Genomic DNA, 17,807 nt, shown 5'->3' with positions numbered 1-17,807 from the left:
TTCTTTCCCCTTGAAGACTTTATCTTTTACATAGATTTCTTGCCCTACTTCTAAATGCGGAGGTACTTGCCTTAGTTTATTATGAGTTTTTAGTTGCTTGATTTTAGCTTGTTTCAATTGTACAATTACCTCATCATATATCCTATTTCTAACTTCGTCAATTTCTTCAACGGATGCTGGATTTTGAGAAATACCTAAAAGGATTTCTTTTGGAGTTTTCTTAGTTACACTATGTATAGTGTCGTTGTATTTTCCTACTACTATCGCCTTTAGTTGAGTAGTTAGGTTGCAGACGTTTTTGTATGCGATACATTTCGGTAATCGTAGAATGGAAGCGTTCTACTTGACCATTAACCTCAGATTTATTGCTTGGTGTGATGTAAGCTGTTATATTAAGGTCTAGCATTATCCCTCGAATTTCTGCTGATAGAAACGATTTCTCGTTATCCGTTACTACAATAGATGGGATTATATATGATGTAATTGTTTGTTCGAAAGCTTTTCGAATATGAATCGTTTGTTTTGATTTACTGGGGATCATTCTTCCAAATTTCGAAAATTTATCAACTCTTGAAAGAAAGCTTTCCCCGTCTATCTGGTATAGGTCCAAGTGCAAAATCTCAAAAGGATGGTTTGGTATAGGGGTTTCCTGCAATTGTACTTTCAATGGGCGCCTATCATATTTGCATGTATTGCACGCATCGCAAACTTTAATGAAATTTCTAATTTTTTGTGTAATTTTGGGAAAATAAAATTTCCTCAAAATTTTACGTTTGTTTTCCTCTATGCCTCGATGGGCCCTTTCGTGTTCAACTTGTATAATGTTTTCTTGTTCTTCTGTGTTCGTAATATCCTTCAAAATATTTTGCGTGAAACGTATCTTATACATTTTTGTGCTTGAATATTCTTTGAAGATATTTTGAAATTTTCCTAGGATTTCTTCTGAACAATTCAAACCGGTTAATTTATTAGGAATGAAGTATTTCCTAATAATATCCGTAAGAGACTGTTCTGTAAAATTGTGCATTCTAATTATTACTTTTTTGAACCCGGGAAAAGGATAGGAAACTAGAATATCCTCATTAGCATCCTTCTCTAACACTATTTGAAGCTTGAAAGCGTTAAGAGGAGCTTCTGTACATTCAATCATGTCTGAGCTGTCTTCTTCAGCAGAATGCTGAGTTGACGTTAGGCTAAATATCTGAACGCGACTTAGCGCGTCAGCAACCACGTTATTTTTACCAGGTGTATGCACCATTTCGTAGTCGTGTTCCTCTAAGTAAGATTTCCAGCGCTTTAGTTTGGTATTGACGTTTTTTGACGATAGTGAAAATGTTAGAGGCTGATGGTCTGTTATGATTTTAAACTTTTGACCGTAGATGTAGTTACGAAAAACTTTCAGCGACCAATAAATTGCTAACATCTCTTTTTCAGTCGCTGAAAAATTTTCTTCTCTTTTGTTAAGCGTTCGCGAGGCAAAATGTATTGGTTTATCCTTCCCCACTTCCCCCCTTCACCTTGACTGAGCACGGCGCCTATGGCGTAGTTAGAGGCATCAGTTGTTATCAGAAAGGGTTTGTCAAAGTCTGAATACGTAAGAATATCGTTTCCCGATATTACCTGTTTCATACTTTCGAAACATTTTAACTCTTCTGATGTAAGTTCGATTGGTGAAGAATCAGAATTATTTTTTCCTCGTAAATGGTTAGACAAGGGTTTAGTTAGATCAGCATACCCTTTGATAAACCGTCGATAGTAGCCGACCATGCCTAAAAAACTTCTTAATTCCTTTGTGTTAGTTGGTTTTGGCCAGTTTTTTATGGTCAATATCTTAGCTTGGTTAGGTCTTATTCCATCCAACGTAATTATATAACCGAGATATTCCACACTTTGACAAAGAAATTTCGATTTTTGTAGCTGAATTTTAAGATTCGCTTCTTCCAAAGTGGACAAAATTACTTTTAAGTTGTGGATATGTTCGGTTAAATTGCGTCCAAAAACCACAAGATCGTCTATGTAGACATAGCAAATTTTGCCTATGTGTTCACGAAACACATCGTCTATTGCACGTTGGAAAATGGCTGGCGCATTTTTCAAGCCAAATGGCATTCGTAAAAACTCATACTTTCCGCTATTAACAGAGAATGCTGTTTTTTCTATGTCGAGATCATTGACCTTAATTTGATGGAAACTAGAAGCAAGGTCGAGTGTAGTGAAATATTTATTCCCACCTAACTGGTCAAGAATATTTTGTATGTCTGGGATAGGGTATTTTTCGGAGATGGTTTTCTGATTAAGACGCCTATAATCGATCACTAATCGTAACTTTTTCTCTCCGTCAGAACATTCACTGTTTCCTTTTTTTTGAACGACCCAAAGTGGCGAGTTCCAGGCGGATCGTGAAGGACGAATAATACCGTCCGCTAACATCTTTGAAATTTGCTGTTCCACTTCGTTTTTATAAGCGACGGGGTAGGGATAGCTTTTTTGGTACACCGGTGCATCATCTGTGGTTCTTATTCGACATTAGTGGTACACGTCAGCTTTGAGTCTGTATCGTGAAAAGCATGACTGTGTTGGTTAAGAACTGTAACGAGAGATTCTCGCTCTTCTGTTAGGTGTGCGATGTGTGTGTTAGGTTCTACGTCAAGTATCTGATCGATTGTCACACTACTATACTCACGCCACATTTTTTTCGGATAATAGAAATGCAGTGGTATTTTATACTTGCTATTGTCCGGCTTTGTGAGTTCGATCTCTCGGGCACGTGTAATTAAATTGATATTGTGTGCAAATACTATTTCAGTCCCAATTATGCCATCAAAAAAGTCGTGAAAGTTGTACACCACAAATTTATATTTTGTTTCTAGCACTGGAGAGAAAATTTAAAGAAAAACTACTTGCGAAGCACTTCCTATCCCGGCAACACTTTTAAACTGTTTTGTTTTACTTCTAACTGTTTCACTGCCTATCACATTTGCCCACGTCTCCGAAATAATGTTTATATTTGCACCACTATCGACTAGGAGTTTAATAAAACCATGTTCTGTAGGCACTTTAATAAACGGCAACACTAACCCACTGTTTTTTACCTTGGCAGGCTGTTGGTATTGGAGCCTGTCCCAAAAAAAGTTGGGCTACACTGAGCTGCCGTGCTATCATTCTCTTGGTGAGCGTAAGCTTGAGCCGGCCGGTTTTGATAATGCAAATGTTTACGCATCGTACGATCTACTTCCATCGGCTCTTGACGCGTGTGCGTTTCGCTCGGTATTGGTACGTGCGGTTTTTGTTTCGGAGGGAACTTTTGTGTTGGTAGGAAACCTTGTGCCGATGTACCTTTTCGTAATTTTTCGAGCTCTACACAAAGTTCATATGCCTTATTCAAGCTGTCTGGCGTAGCTGTTTTAACTAATATTCCTAAGTCACTATTTAATCCCCTTATACAACTATCTATGGCTTTATCTTTAAAATAATCTAAAAACGCATGGTTAGGAGAATTATACTTAACATTATTTTGAATGTGGTTTGTAATAAATGTAAGAAGTTCGTTCACTCTACCGAAGTATAATTCGATATTTTCATAGTTCTTACGCTTAATTGTAGTAAGTTCGTAATCGAAACTCATCAAATCACGACGATCACTGAACTTCTTCACCAACACTTCTTTGATTGCTGACCAATCAAATCCTACATTACTGGCATGTAAAGCGTCCGATGCCGCACCAATTATTTTTCTATGCACTGTACGTTCTATTATTCCAAATTGCGTCGGGCAATTTGCAAATGCGGAATAGTAGTTGTATATTCCGTCGACATCCTCAACCCAGGTGTTGAGATGTTTCGGGTTACCGTCAAATTCCGGCAACATTTTAAGGATGTCAGGGACCTGTCCCATTTATATGAAGAATTTCATTTCTTCATCTTTTTTCTAACTAGATTCTAACTAGATAGACGTAGATTACAAAAAAAAAAATAATGATCGAACGGTCTTTCACGATGAATAAATTAGTGCACCTATTCGCGCTACAACACCGCAAATCAATAGCTCTAAGGCTGGATGTCGTATTCTCTGGTTGAACAAAGACAGCTATAGGTAGCTTCACTCCAGTACTAGGAGCTTATACGTTTACTAATTTTTTTCTTTTAATTCGGGCGCCAGTTATCGAGTCTAGTCGCTTCTCTTCGGAGGTTGCTTACAGACTGAGTTTATTCTACCAAAAATATCCATTACATATGTGTTTCACGCATACTTCTAATTAGATCTAACACTATCAACGCAATACTACTTAACGCTATATCTAATAACCTATACAAATACTAATAAGATATTTACAACGTGGTAACTTTGATAAACGAGAATCTCTGTCAAAAACGTTATCTGGACGTGGAGGACATGCCCACAGCACGTCCAGGCATTTCTCGATTTTTGTATGACTTCGGTTGAGCTTCGTGTGTTTTGAACAGGCTGTGGACGGTCATGTCCCAATTGACATTTTCGAGCACGAATAATCGGGAATTCGAGCAAATCCCCTTACCCGGCGCTCTAGCACCAATCGAACACGACATCGAACATGAAAAATGTATGGGATTTGACATGTTTGTCTTGTTTGTTTGTTTGTGTCTGACAGTGCACCTCCATATGATTATATGGGTTTGTTCGTGTCGGATGTCGTGTTCGATTGCTGCTAGAGCGCCGCCTTAAACTGGAGCCTTAAACTTCCCTTAAACTGCACCAGTTTAAGGGAATTCAGAAAAAGTCCTTTAAAATCAACTGTGATGCGGCTTTTTCGTTACTTTCTTCTAGATTCGCTCGGAAACGATGTTTTCTATCGTAACAGTTGGTCATGTTCCCATTTTATACTTAAATAATATCTATAGGGGATTTGGGGTTAGATGTGATATGCACTTTTAATTGTCCGAACACTGTATATGTTTGTAAGATGTTGTTAATTCACAAGTTTATTTCACTTTAGAACAGATTGGTCAGAACGCAACTTTTTGGGTCTGAGGTCAAAACGCGACCTGTTGGTATGGGGATCAGAACGCTACTGATCGGGTCAGAGTGCAGAACGCGACTTGTTGGTACGGGGATCAGAACGCTACTGATCGGGTCAGAGTTCAGAACGCGACTGTTTGGTCTGATAAGAATTCTCTCGGTCAGCGCGTTGCGCTCTCTCGTCGAGCAGCGCACGGGGACACGATTAAGTTCCCTCTCTCTCCTTCTCTTTCTCTCGCGCGCACGTATGCTAAACGGAATACGATTTCCTCAACAATATCCATTTTTATAGAATAACGTCACACAAAATTAGCTTTTGTTTTTCATCAAAAACCCAGTGCTATTAGTGAAAAATGAGCTCGCTCATTCTTGGCGCTTTCAACACACTTGATCATACACAAATCCACAATTTCAAGCGTATCGAGTACTAATCGAGCAGATATGGGAAAACAGTTTCGAGCAAATGTCTCTTAGGGTGTCACCTGTCTATCTCTATCATGCGAGAGCTCCAAAAACAACGGTTTGTAAGGACAAGGGTTTCGCTTACCTGTATACACACTTGACGAGTAAAAAAACACTTCCCAACGGTCACCAGCACTAAGAGATCCGCTGTGTTAGAAGCTGATTTGCAAACTGCGTTGGCGAAATAATTCAGCACCCGAAGTAATCCGAAGCCGAAGCGAGCCCGAACGGAAGTCGGCCCGAACCTTCGTTTTAATAGCCCCCTCCCCCTTTTCGCAGATTTTATTTCTGAATCAGCATATCAGCAAGAATCGAAAGAGCTGACGGATTTCGGCAGTATTTTTAACCGAGTTCGTGAAATATTTTTAAGTGTGTAGAACAGAGCGCAGGTATGGCCAAATGTGTGCATGTGTGTACTTGCTCTACTAAAGTCCGGTATCGTACCAGATTTCGTGTGTCGCCAAGTGCGTGCGTGTGTGTTATTGTCACAGCACATTCTTTCAACATTTTTGCAATCTTTCGATTGTGCCACTCGATTTCGTTCTTCGTCTGATTTTGGCAGCACACGAAGGGGTTTCGGTTTCAACTTCCAACAACAATAACCACACGAGGGGGCTGTGGATACTCACGAAGGGAGAATCACTCAAATTAAAGCGAGAGACAGATAGAAAAAGCGAAAGGTCAATGTAAAATATTCGGCTTTTGGCAGCTGGGTACAAACTTAAACGACCCGTTAAACATTGCGAGGGTTGCGAGTGGTATCATCCCAGATAGCAAAGCCGAAGGCCTTTGTATGGGAGCCATCGCGCTGATCAAGGCTCACTTTTTCGCGCGCATAAAGCAAAATATGCGCGAAGGCGAAAAAAACCCGAAAGCGCTTCGTGTCCTCTCTCGTGTTTCTAGTTTTATTCTCTCTCGCATGCCATCACTCTCTCCCAGTTTTTCGGATTGAAATGAGAATTCACTCTCTTGATTTGGTTGCGGCAGTCTAGCTGCTTCACACTCTTTATTCTCTTCTTTTTGCAGTTCCCACAAGAGGATTCACACATGTGTTCTCACATACTTACATACACACACACGGTGGTTGGAAGCCTGGTGCGGCTGTTTCCAATTCTGTCTTTTCTTCTTCCCTCTTCACACCGCGCTAGAGCCCGTGGTGGTGCGCGTGTTCAGCCTGCTTGGTTCAGGAAAGATGTCATCAGATTTGGCGCGCCTCAACCGCGGTGTTGTATGAAGGCTGTTGATGAAAATACACAATTGATAGACACACTTTGTTAAAAAGATTACACTTCATTTAAAGATGTGACAAACTTACCTTTGTGCTTGAGGATCAATTGAAACTTGAACGCCTGTGCACACAGTGTCACACTTTTTAAGTAGTTTGAGGAACAGCTAGCGGTAGCAGCACACATCTGAAACTTGTAATATGCAAAACATATTAGAATAAAATTAGAATTAGAATAAATGTCACATAGCACTAGACACTTAGAAAAGGACACTTACCCAAACAATTAGATGATAAAAATTCGTCCTCCGATGAAGCAGAAAGAACACCGCGGATGGCGCAGTATGGAAAGTGTTTCACGCAGGAAAAATAGTTCACGCAACACACAAACACACACTCTCACATCCACGGTTCAGAGCACACTGAAGTCGCTCTTTGGCTTGGATGGAAAAGAGCAAACACCCTGATGAGTGCGATGGAATAAAATGACGTGTGTTCAACAGGGATGGGTAGAATCCAACACACGAAGTGTGCAGGAGAATTCTCTTCGTGTGGCAAGAGAGAATTGACTAACACCCTGATGAGCGAGAACGCAACAAACTTTGTGGAATGTAGAAATGGGATAGGAATAGTAAGCGAAGGCAGTTTGTGGACATGAGGGGGTTGAAACTGGGAGAAAAAAGCTTCGGTTGCTACTTGGGATCTGCTCGAAATCTTATGGTATTTGAAAACAATAGCCAGCATCGCGAATAAATGAACTCTTTTTAACAGTCGTTTAAAGTTCATTTTGGTTTATCTGAGTTCATTTGTTGTTAATTACTGTTAAAATAAACGATCGTCAAAACAGTTAACGACTGCTCGATATCGCATTTAGGCAAACACTGGGAAAAAAATCGAGCGGTATAATTAAACGACTGTTGATTTACGCTCTTGACAGTCTTTTGTTTAACGGCGGCATAGGACCAGTCGTTAAAATTAACAAATGAACTCAATGCGTTCGCGATGCCAAATTCTAGCAATTTTTAACGACTGTTAATTTTAAACCAATTCTTTCGCGATGCCAGCTAATGTTTGTTTTTTATTAATATATTTTAATTTGCGGTGTTGTTCGTCGAAAAGATCACTTTACCAATTTTTGTGGATTTTTGCAAAACAATATGTCAAAATTCAGGTGTTCCGTTTGCTAAAAATCACACTGTTATACCTGCTCTCGGGGTGCTATAATTATAACTGCCAAAACAAGGGGCGAAAAAAACTTCCTAGGCTCGCATGCTCTTTAATGCGAGGGCTCTGGGGCTGTGAACTTGTATAGCGTGCGAGCCCTCGCACGCCCTCGCAAATCGCTGTCAATTGCATGGCGGGGAACGACCGATCGGGACACAGCGCCGTTTTCGTACTCATTTGTTGTGTCTTACGGCCAAGCTACACGTACCGGACGACATCGGACGATGCCATAAATCCGTTAACGCCAACTGTCAAATCCCATACAAAATCGGCCCGCTGTGATCCGACACGGCCCGGCCCGACGCGAATCTCTTGTCTGCGGTCCTACGTTTTATGGCATCGTCCGATGTCGTCCGGTACGTGTAGCTTGGCCGTTAAGGTTACGCATTTGTTGTGTCTTAAGGTCTTAAGGTCACTTAATACTTTAGCGCCATACTAATGAGACGTACAATAATAAATAAAACATAATTGACACACACAGTAAACACTTTAAAATTTACAAGTGCAGTGGCCGCGAACCAGCCGCACCGAGCGTCCCTGCCGAGAGCTCCTGCTCGATCGGCTCGCTAACACACTCTAATCGTGCGGCGCTCGGCACACAGTAAGCCACAGTAAGCGCTGCTTAGTGTGTTCGACAGTGTGCGTGACACCCTCTCGTCCTCTTGGACGTTGACCGGTGGCAGCGCAACTGCCACGACAAGTCCAGGGGTCGGCACGGTTGCCCACAACAGCATTGGTATCGCACACGATCGGAACACTAACACCACATGCGTTATCGATACGTATAACGCAGAAAGACAAACAGGCCTATTATTTTACTCGAATGACATTCGATTCCGTCGGAAGCACTCGAGTCGAGCGGGAAAAACAATGGTATCGTTTTCGCCATTCGAATCGATGAAGGTTTCGTGACATTTTTGTTCTAGTATCTGTGTGTTCGACAGTTGGACGAAGCTACCGGCGGTCGGAGTGAGTGTAAACAAACGGATTTAACACTTCTTTAAAATATTTTTTTCCATCATTTAGTTGAAAATGGAGTAAATGAGAGTGATGAGAGTGTTGATAACCTTATGTTAAACTTAATTACAGGCGGTCACCGAGATACACGGTTAATGGGGACCGAAAACGGCCGCAAGATACTACGTATTTCGAATTTCCGCGTAAGTCGAATCTCGTGATTTCTAGTTAAAATATCTATAATTTTCGTGTAATTTTGCAAGAAGGGGGTGGTTTTAGTCACTTTATCTATATTTTGATATGATTCTGACTTAATATAACAGTTTTAAACCTTTTGAAATAGTTTTTAACATTCGATCAAAACGGAAATTATTCGGCAATTTACAATGGATATGTTAAATCAGTACAATTTGCTCAAAAAAAAGTCAAATTTGGAAAACCGCGTATCTCCGAATCCGCGTATAAGAGGTACCGTGTATCTCGGGGACCGCCTGTACACACGTAGACCATGGCTTAAATAATCTGTGTGGTTAAATTTCCGCGTTCCCGACAGCTTAAGCTTGAGCAGCAACAATAATATAGTATTGTATCTTCGTGTTTTCTTCATGTATTTTTTTCAGGGATATATGGGCATTCGTTTCATTCGTTAAACATGACATGTGTTTTTAGATTATCTTAAATAATTTTAACATTATTTTACTAATATATATTTGTGTTTTCTCTATTTTTTCCAGGGATATATTAGCATTCGTGCTAAATAGAACAACGTTATTGGAAACCAAACATTACCCTGCGGCACTCAACATGTCTTCTCCAAGTGCAGGCAAACGCCGTATGGACACAGATGTCATCAAATTGATAGAAAGTAAACACGAAGTCACTATTCTTGGTGGTTTGAATGAATTTTGTGTAAAATTTTTTGGTCCACGAGGCACGCCATACGAAGGAGGTGTATGGAAAGTACGTGTTCATTTACCAGAACATTACCCGTTTAAATCACCAAGCATCGGATTTATCAACAAAATCTACCACCCAAATATTGACGAAGTATCAGGAACAGTTTGTCTGGACGTTATCAATCAAGCTTGGACAGCCTTATATGATTTGTCCAATATTTTTGAGTCGTTCTTACCCCAACTACTTACGTATCCTAATCCAGTAGACCCTCTGAACGGTGATGCAGCTGCAATGTACCTGCATAAACCTGAAGAATATCGCAAGAAAGTAGCTGATTATGTCAGAAGATACGCTACTGAAGAAGCTCTGCGGGAACAAGATCCAACAGAAAGTTCTGATAGTGAAAGCAGCATGTCTGACTTCAGCGAAGACGAGGCACAGGATATGGAGTTATAACGTCGGCTATCATTACACAGAGCTAGTAGAAGTGTTAGTAATGTAATTTTCCCTAAAAATCAACTATTATTCATGTTTTTGGAATCTGTCACTTGTTAGCTATGCGAGGTACATTACATATTAGCAAGGTTATTATTTTCTCGATCATAATAATTTTTCTGTGAAGATTAGAAATAAAATTTCAAAACTATTCTTTCATAGTAGCGTTCATTAGTTCTTAAATGTAGTTACGTGTGTGAAATACTGAATTAAAAATAGTAAAAAGAGTATATTTCTAACCGGATTTATCGCACTACATTCCAGCTGTTTTCTATGAAAGAAACATTCTCCAATCCGTCATCAAGACGCACTCATGAACAGTACTAAAAGCCGTTTCAAAGCACGATCAAAGCACAATTGCGACTGCAAACACGATTCGACACCCATTTTGATAGGTGCAATTGCGCTCAATTTGGGTGCAATAGTTTTAACCACTATTTGCAATTGAAATATTCTTGGTGAAAAATAAAAAAAAAATCAAATTAAAAATAATGCGTTAAATTAAAAAAAGGATGAAATTGTTTCAATTAATTTATCATCAAATTATGCGTAACAAAAAAAGTTGGTTTTATATTTTACCACACGGTTGCGCTTCGATTGCGCCGACTTGGACAGTTTTGCAACAAACTGGCAGCAGTGGTAGCCTTGCAGATGCAATCGCGTTTGCAATCGCGCTCAATGTGGAACGGCCTTACAGGGTTTCACACTGAATGCTGAATCTGCGGCACATTTCTCGAAACACACTGGTCCGCGCCGAGGACATGCGGTCGAATATTTTTTTACACGGATAACCTTTGTGTACATCAGTCTATTAGAAACACTCAATTATCCTTCTCGTTTTTTTACCAAGGAGCCAAGGTAGGGAGCCAATGTACCGCCAATACACTGGCTGTCACAGTCTGCATGAGCACTGTTGTGTACAGAAACGGTGCAGTGTAACCGCGACTCGATGCCGTCGTGCAACTGACAGGATCCGACGTCTGAATGGCCGTTAAGGGCTTCGGGAGCGATCGGGCTACCGAGGGTCGGCACTCGATCATAGGCCGCGACCCGACACACACAACAGTCTTGTAGCATATATGTTATTGATATTAGAATATAAGTGGTTGATACAGAAGAGCCGCGTGTGTCCTTCATATCGTCAATTGTGCACCAGTCCGAAACACAAAAAGCACAGTAACGATAATGGTAGTAGATTGGTCCAGTTCGCCGCAGCGAACAATCTGGTTGTAGGAAGTACCAAATTTGCGTGGAGGGACATCCACAAAATGATGGGGCGCACCCGGATAGAGAATCCTTCAACCAGATCGACCACGTGTTAATAAGCCGCCGAATATAGTCGAGTCTGTTAAAAGTCAGAACATATCGAGGAGCCAATATCGATTCCGATCACTACTTGGTTGGCTTAGTGATATGTTGTAGAATCGCCTGCCCCCGCGCCAATGCGGAGAAAACACGCAGCCTCGGCTCAACACGGACTCTCTAAGGGACATTACTGTCCAACAGGAATTCAAAGCCGCTTTAGAAGAGTCTCAACTACCAGAAAACAGATATGAAACTACGAGCGAGAGGTGGAACGCTCTAAAAACAAAAATAATAAACTGTGCAAGAAATATACTCCCACCACGTCGTGGCTACACCAAATCTGGCTGTTTCGACGATGAATGCAGACAAGTGACCGAACGTAAGAATACTGCATACCGAGCAATGCAGCAACGGCATAGAACGCGGGCATGCGCAGAGGAATATTCACGGCTCAGACGCGAAGAGAAACGAGTTCACCGCTCCAAGAAGCATGCTTTGGAAGAGCAAAACATGCGGGAACTCGAGCAAACCAGAGAGGCGTACGGACCGACACGAAAGTTTTACCAAGCGATAGCAGGTCACCGAAACAACGTTGTACCTAAGGTAACCTGCTGTCGCCACAAGGATGGAGATCTGGTCAGTAACCAGCCAGAGGTCCTCTCGCGGTGGGCTCAGTACTTTGATGAATTACTCAACGACCAGTTAAACGAACAGCTAGAAGCGCCACTAGCAGATAGTGTCATGCTACTGCCACCTAGCATAGAAGAAACACGAAAGGCTATCCGTCGGCTGAAAAATAACAAGGCACCCGAAACCGACGGAATTGCAGCTGAACTGGTCAAGAATGGAGGTGCACGACTAGAAAACGAGATTCATCAAATAGTTACTGAGGTGTGGGATAGCGAATCGATGCCTTGTGATTGGAATCTCGGCATCATCTACCCCGTATACAAGAAGGGAGACAGGTTGGACTGCAACAACTACAGGGGTATTACAGTGTTGAATACCGCCTATAAAATATTCTCCCTGATCCTTCAGGATCGCCTTGTCCCGCACGTTGAAGAGATAGTAGGAAACTATCAAAGAGGATTCCGAAACGGAAAATCTACCACTGATCAGATCTTGCGGCAGATCTTGGAGAAGATGGCTGAATACAGAAACGACACATACCATCTCTTCATAGACTTCAAAGCCGCATACGATAGCATAGCAAGGGTAAAACTGTACGACGCTATGAGCTCATTTGGAATCCCGGCCAAACTGATAAGGCTAGTTAGAATGACTATGACCAACGTCACATGCCAGGTGAGGGTGGATGGAAAACTCTCAGGACCTTTTGCTACCACCAAAGGTCTGCGCCAGGGAGACGGGATTGCCTGTCTCCTATTCAACTTGGCGCTAGAGAGGGCCATCCGCGATTCGAGGGTGGAGACTACAGGAACCATCTTTTATAAGTCAACCCAGATCCTGGCATACGCTGATGCTTTAGACATCATTGGTCTGCGGCTCTCCTATGTAGCCTACCAAGGGATCGAGCAGGCGGCAGAGAACCTCGGATTGCAGATAAACGAGGCAAAGACCAAACTGATGGTGGCAACATCAGTGGGCCTACCAATAAATAATCAGAATCTACGTAGGCGTGATGTACAGATAGGTGATCGCACTTTTGAAGTCGTCCCAGAATTCACCTATCTTGGGTCAAAGGTCAGCAACGACAACAGTATGGAAGATGAGTTGCGCGCAAGGATGCTGGCTGCCAACCGGTCATTCTACAGCCTGAAAAAGCAGTTCACCTCAAAGAACCTGTCGCGACGGACGAAGCTTGGACTATATAGTACCTATATAGTACCAGTACTCACATACGCCTCTGAGACATGGACACTGTCCAAATCTGACGAAACCCTCTTAGCCACGTTCGAGAGGAGCATGCTCAGAAGGATACTTGGCCCCGTATGTGTGGAAGGACAATGGAGGAGCCGCTGTAATGACGAGCTATTTATTTACATCCGTTATTTACTTACTTACTTATCCGGCGCTACAACCGCTTTGCGGTCTTGGCCTGCCTCAGGAGTGTCCGAAAACGCTCACTGTCTCGCGCCTTCGTCTGCCTGTCCGTTATCCCGGCCTTAATGGCGGACGCCTCCACGCCATCTTGCCACCTCAATTTGGGCCTACCACGCCTCCTCTGTCCTTGTGGACGGTCTAAAACGACTTTACGGGCTGGGTCGTTCGTTTCCATGCGTACAACATGGCCAGCCCACCGGAACCTGGCGAGCTTTATACGCTGTACGACAGTGAGGTCGCCGTACATCTCGTATAGCTGTTCAATATAACGGCTCCTCCATTGTCCTTCCACACATACGGGGCCAAGTATCCTTCTGAGCATGCTCCTCTCGAACGTGGCTAAGAGGGTTTCGTCAGATTTGGATAGTGTCTATGTCTCAGAGGCGTATGTGAGTACCGGAACTATATAGGTACTATATAGTCCCAGCTTCGTCCGTCGCGACAGGTTCTTTGATTTGAACTAATTTTTCAGGCTATAGAATGACCGGTTGGCAGCCAGCATTTTTGGGCGCAACTCAGCTTCCATGCTATTGTCGTTGCTGACCTTTGACCCCAAATAGGTGAATTCTCGGACGACTTCAAAAGTGCGTTCACCTATCTGTACATCACGCCTACGTAGATTCTGATTATTTATTGGTAGGCCCGCTGATGTTGCCACCATCAGTTTGGTCTTTGCCTCGTTTATCTGCAATCCGAGGTTCTCTGCCGCCTGCTCGATCCCTTGGTAGGCTACATAGGAGAGCCGCAGACCAATGATGTCTATATCATCAGCGTATGCCAGGATCTGGGTTGACTTATAGAAGATGGTTCCCGTAGTCTCCACCCTCGAGTCACGGATGGCCCTCTCTAGCGCCAAGTTGATAAGGAGACAGGCAAGCCCGTCCCCCTGGCGCAGACCCTTGGTGGTAGCAAAAGGTCCTGAGAGTTTTCCATCCACCCTCACCTGGCATGTGACGTTGGTCATAGTCATTCTAACTAGCCTTATCAGTTTGGCCGGGATTCCAAATGAGCTCATAGCGTCGTACAGTTTTACCCTGGCTATGCTATCGTATGCGGCTTTGAAGTCTATGAAGAGATGGTATGTGTCGTGTTTGTATTCATTCATCGTCTCGAAGATCTGCCGCATGGTGAAGATCTGATCAGTGGTTGATTTTCCGTTTCGGAATCCTCTTTGATAGTTTCCGACTATCTCTTCGACGTGCGGGACTGAAGGATCCTGAAGGATCAGGGATAATATTTTAAAGGCGGTATTAAACACCGTAATACATATGTGGAAATGAAATGAAATGAAATGAAATGAAATGAAATACATATGTAGTTGTTGCAGTCCAACCTATCTTCTTTCTTGTATATGGCACCTAGTCGTGCACCTCCATTCTTCACCAGTTTAGCTGTAATTCCGTCGGTTCCGGGAGCTTTGTTATTTTGGTGCCAGCCGACGGATAGCCTTTCGTGTTTCTTCTATGCTAGGAGCTAGGTTCTAGGAGTAGGGATCGAGAGCAGCAAGGAAAATAAATATATATCATAGATTTGAATAATGCAAGTAACAGACATTTAATGATAATCAAATAATCAGATAAGAACATAAAAATATAAGTTTATTAAGTAAAAACATTAAAACAGTTAAGATAGAATAGCGATTAACAAAAAGTATCGGCGCATTCAAAATAAAAATCAGGCTAATCGCAGAGAGAGTTAGATAGCGAGAGGCGATACATCCATTCGTAAGGAAGTTTCCAAATAGGAGGCTTTTCGATGAGAAGTGAGAGGTGGTCAGTCTTGTGATTGATCTTAGCGAGGATGGACGCAACTACTCGATTGGATGAAATAAAAAGTTGTTATTAATAAAATAAATATTTCGGAAATCACGACACTAGGTTTTATGTCTTAAGGATTTGACTTAATACTTTATTGCCACATTAATGAGACGTAGAATAATTGTATTTCTTCGAGGCGTTTACAAAACCTTTTTTGGCTCGATCAGACGATTGATCCGGTCCGTTGCCAATGCGCTGGCAGTACCACCTTTTAAAGACGAGGAAAAAAAGAACTTCCGACACTGACACACCGATCTTTTCAGTTTGAGATCTAAATAGCAAGTTTTTATTAACAATTAAAAAAATCCTTATAATCTATTTTACATTCTAGGTTAACCCGATTGTTCGGGATACGCTTTACGCTTATCTTTTGCCTAGATCGCTTATCTCGTTCTTTTTCCGCAAGGACCTAGGATGAAAGTTTCCTCCCGTCTTATCCTTCGTTTCGCATGGAATTTTTTACCGCGATCTTTTTTTGGCTCGTTTGGCCTGTTTTATTGCTTTAGCCTATCTAATGTTCGCCGTGTGCGGGCGTGGGTTGTTTATGTTATTCGCCGTGAATGGATGCATGGATCGCGCATCCTTTCGTGTGCTTGTGTTAGTTTCATTCGTGTTGCCTTTTTTTCATCACATTATTGAAACATTTACATAACTTTACACGATTTCACGCATTTACATACATAATATTAAAATGAAATAAAATCATTTACATACTCCATGAAATGGAGCGATCATCGACGCAAACGTTGAAGTGGCCGAATATCTGCGTAGATCCTTTTGTACACGTTGAGTACTGTAAAAAAGGTACGAAATGAAGCAGCGCGATGTACATACAGGGTTTCCCACGATTTATTGGTTGGTTCCCATCAATTTTTGGTGGGTTCCCATATTTTTTTGGTGCGTTCCCATGATTTTTTGGTCGTTTCCCAGAATTTGTTGGTCCAATTGTATTGATATCCAATCGGAAAATGCCAATAAATTGTGAGAACGAATAAAAAATCTATGAGAAACGATAAAAAAAATCGTGGGAACGCACCAAAAAATCATGGGAACTGATCAATAAATCGTGGGAAACCCTGTAACATGCATTACGAATCATTCGCGCAGCTTTATTTCAATTCGCACTTGAACACTTGAACACTTTGCAAAATCATAACACCAAGCTGTCGTGATCGATGGACATTTTTCTTCACTTTTATGTATTTTTTTTTTCACTTTTATTAAACTTTTTTCTTTATTTCCTCGCTTTCAACCTCCCCACAACCTTACTTCAATTGATCAACCACAAGACTGACGTCCGTCTTCCCCAACTTCCTTTACTTTCCAGTTTCGCCCGGCCTGTCTTGCGCTTGACGCTCTTTCGTCCTTTCAAGCAAATTGCTTGATTAAATATTTTCTTAAGGGTAATTCAAGTTTTGTTTTGAATATTATTATTAACCGTTCCTATCAGTATTAATCCTTCTCATTCAACTGATATATTAGTTTATCGCCTGCTTCCTTTTTTAGTATCCTGACACAGTAGTATCCTGTTTAGTATCCTGTTTAGTAGGCTGACACATGTGCGGCTGCTCGCTGCGAATCCTTGAGCTGTAGCAACCCAGGCTGCAAATGACAGCCCGAAAGACCAATACATCTTAATTATAATACATGGTTGACGAGTTCACTTGCTTTTAATGCATATTTGTTGACTATTTGGAATGAAATATTAAAGAAAATATTGAAATTTTGATTTGCTATTATTAATAAACACGTTTCGTCTCAATTCGGCTCGAATTGCCCAAGTGATGGATATAGTTCGAAAAGTGAGTTCCTGTAACCTACCTAAAGACGCTAGAACCCTACTAAAAATCAATCGAAATATTTCGGCTGATATCCTGACGGTAGAAGGTGGTCAGTACTGGTATTACGAAGTGCAGAAATGTCTCACGAACAAGCTAAGGTACATTCATGAAAATGCTTCTGTCTTACTTTTCATAAACAAACTAATTAATGTCTGTTTGCAGTAATACATCTCTGAATTCGGACACCACACTCTTGCTTAATGTATCCATCGATGGTTTTCCGATATTTAAAAGCAACAATTTACAATTCTGTCCGATTTTGATAAATATTCATAACATGCCAGAAATTCCTGTTATGATTGTTTCAATTTCCAGCGGAACAAAGAAACCTAGCATCGAACATTTTTTAAAGCAGTTCATCGAAGAAATAAACCTATTAACTAACAATGGGGTACAAATCAACGACGTGAGAGTTGATGTTGTGGTACGCGCCATAATTGCCGATTCACCGTGCTGGTGATCGAAATTTTCTATGGATTTCTATTGACAATTGGATTGTCATTAACATACCAGATATTGTCGTT

General features: G+C 41.5%; 1 protein-coding gene and 1 long non-coding RNA gene across 4 annotated transcripts in view; one reads left to right on the top strand and one right to left on the bottom strand.

Annotated features, from left to right (window-relative positions):
- LOC1278673 (ubiquitin-conjugating enzyme E2 H) overlaps positions 1 to 10,500 on the top strand; it is a 29,265-nt gene extending 18,765 nt beyond the window's left edge. Inside the window, exons 3-4 of one of the 3 annotated variants that reach the window (XM_061641505.1) lie at positions 8,997 to 9,067; positions 9,599 to 10,500. In XM_061641505.1, coding sequence (XP_061497489.1) covers positions 9,669 to 10,217 — 549 coding nt within the window. In that variant the 5' untranslated portion in view covers positions 8,997 to 9,067; positions 9,599 to 9,668 and the 3' untranslated portion in view covers positions 10,218 to 10,500. Of the gene's footprint in view, positions 1 to 3,100; positions 6,453 to 8,996; positions 9,068 to 9,598 lie in introns of those variants that run through there. The other 2 variants (XR_009764587.1, XM_318292.4) reach the window with 2 other exon arrangements.
- On the bottom strand, positions 6,428 to 7,093 carry LOC133391095 (uncharacterized). The gene is made up of 3 exons (XR_009764589.1): positions 6,962 to 7,093; positions 6,774 to 6,876; positions 6,428 to 6,695 (listed from the first exon to the last, which is right to left on the bottom strand). It is a non-coding gene; the product is annotated as an uncharacterized LOC133391095 (long non-coding RNA).
- Positions 10,501 to 17,807: the final 7,307 nt, after the last annotated feature.

This window comes from Anopheles gambiae, chromosome X (assembly GCF_943734735.2).
Source record: "Anopheles gambiae chromosome X, idAnoGambNW_F1_1, whole genome shotgun sequence".
Classification (NCBI taxonomy): domain Eukaryota; kingdom Metazoa; phylum Arthropoda; class Insecta; order Diptera; family Culicidae; genus Anopheles; species Anopheles gambiae.
The sequence above is the reverse complement of the archived record's forward strand: the minus strand, read 5'-3'. Positions and strand labels throughout refer to the sequence as shown.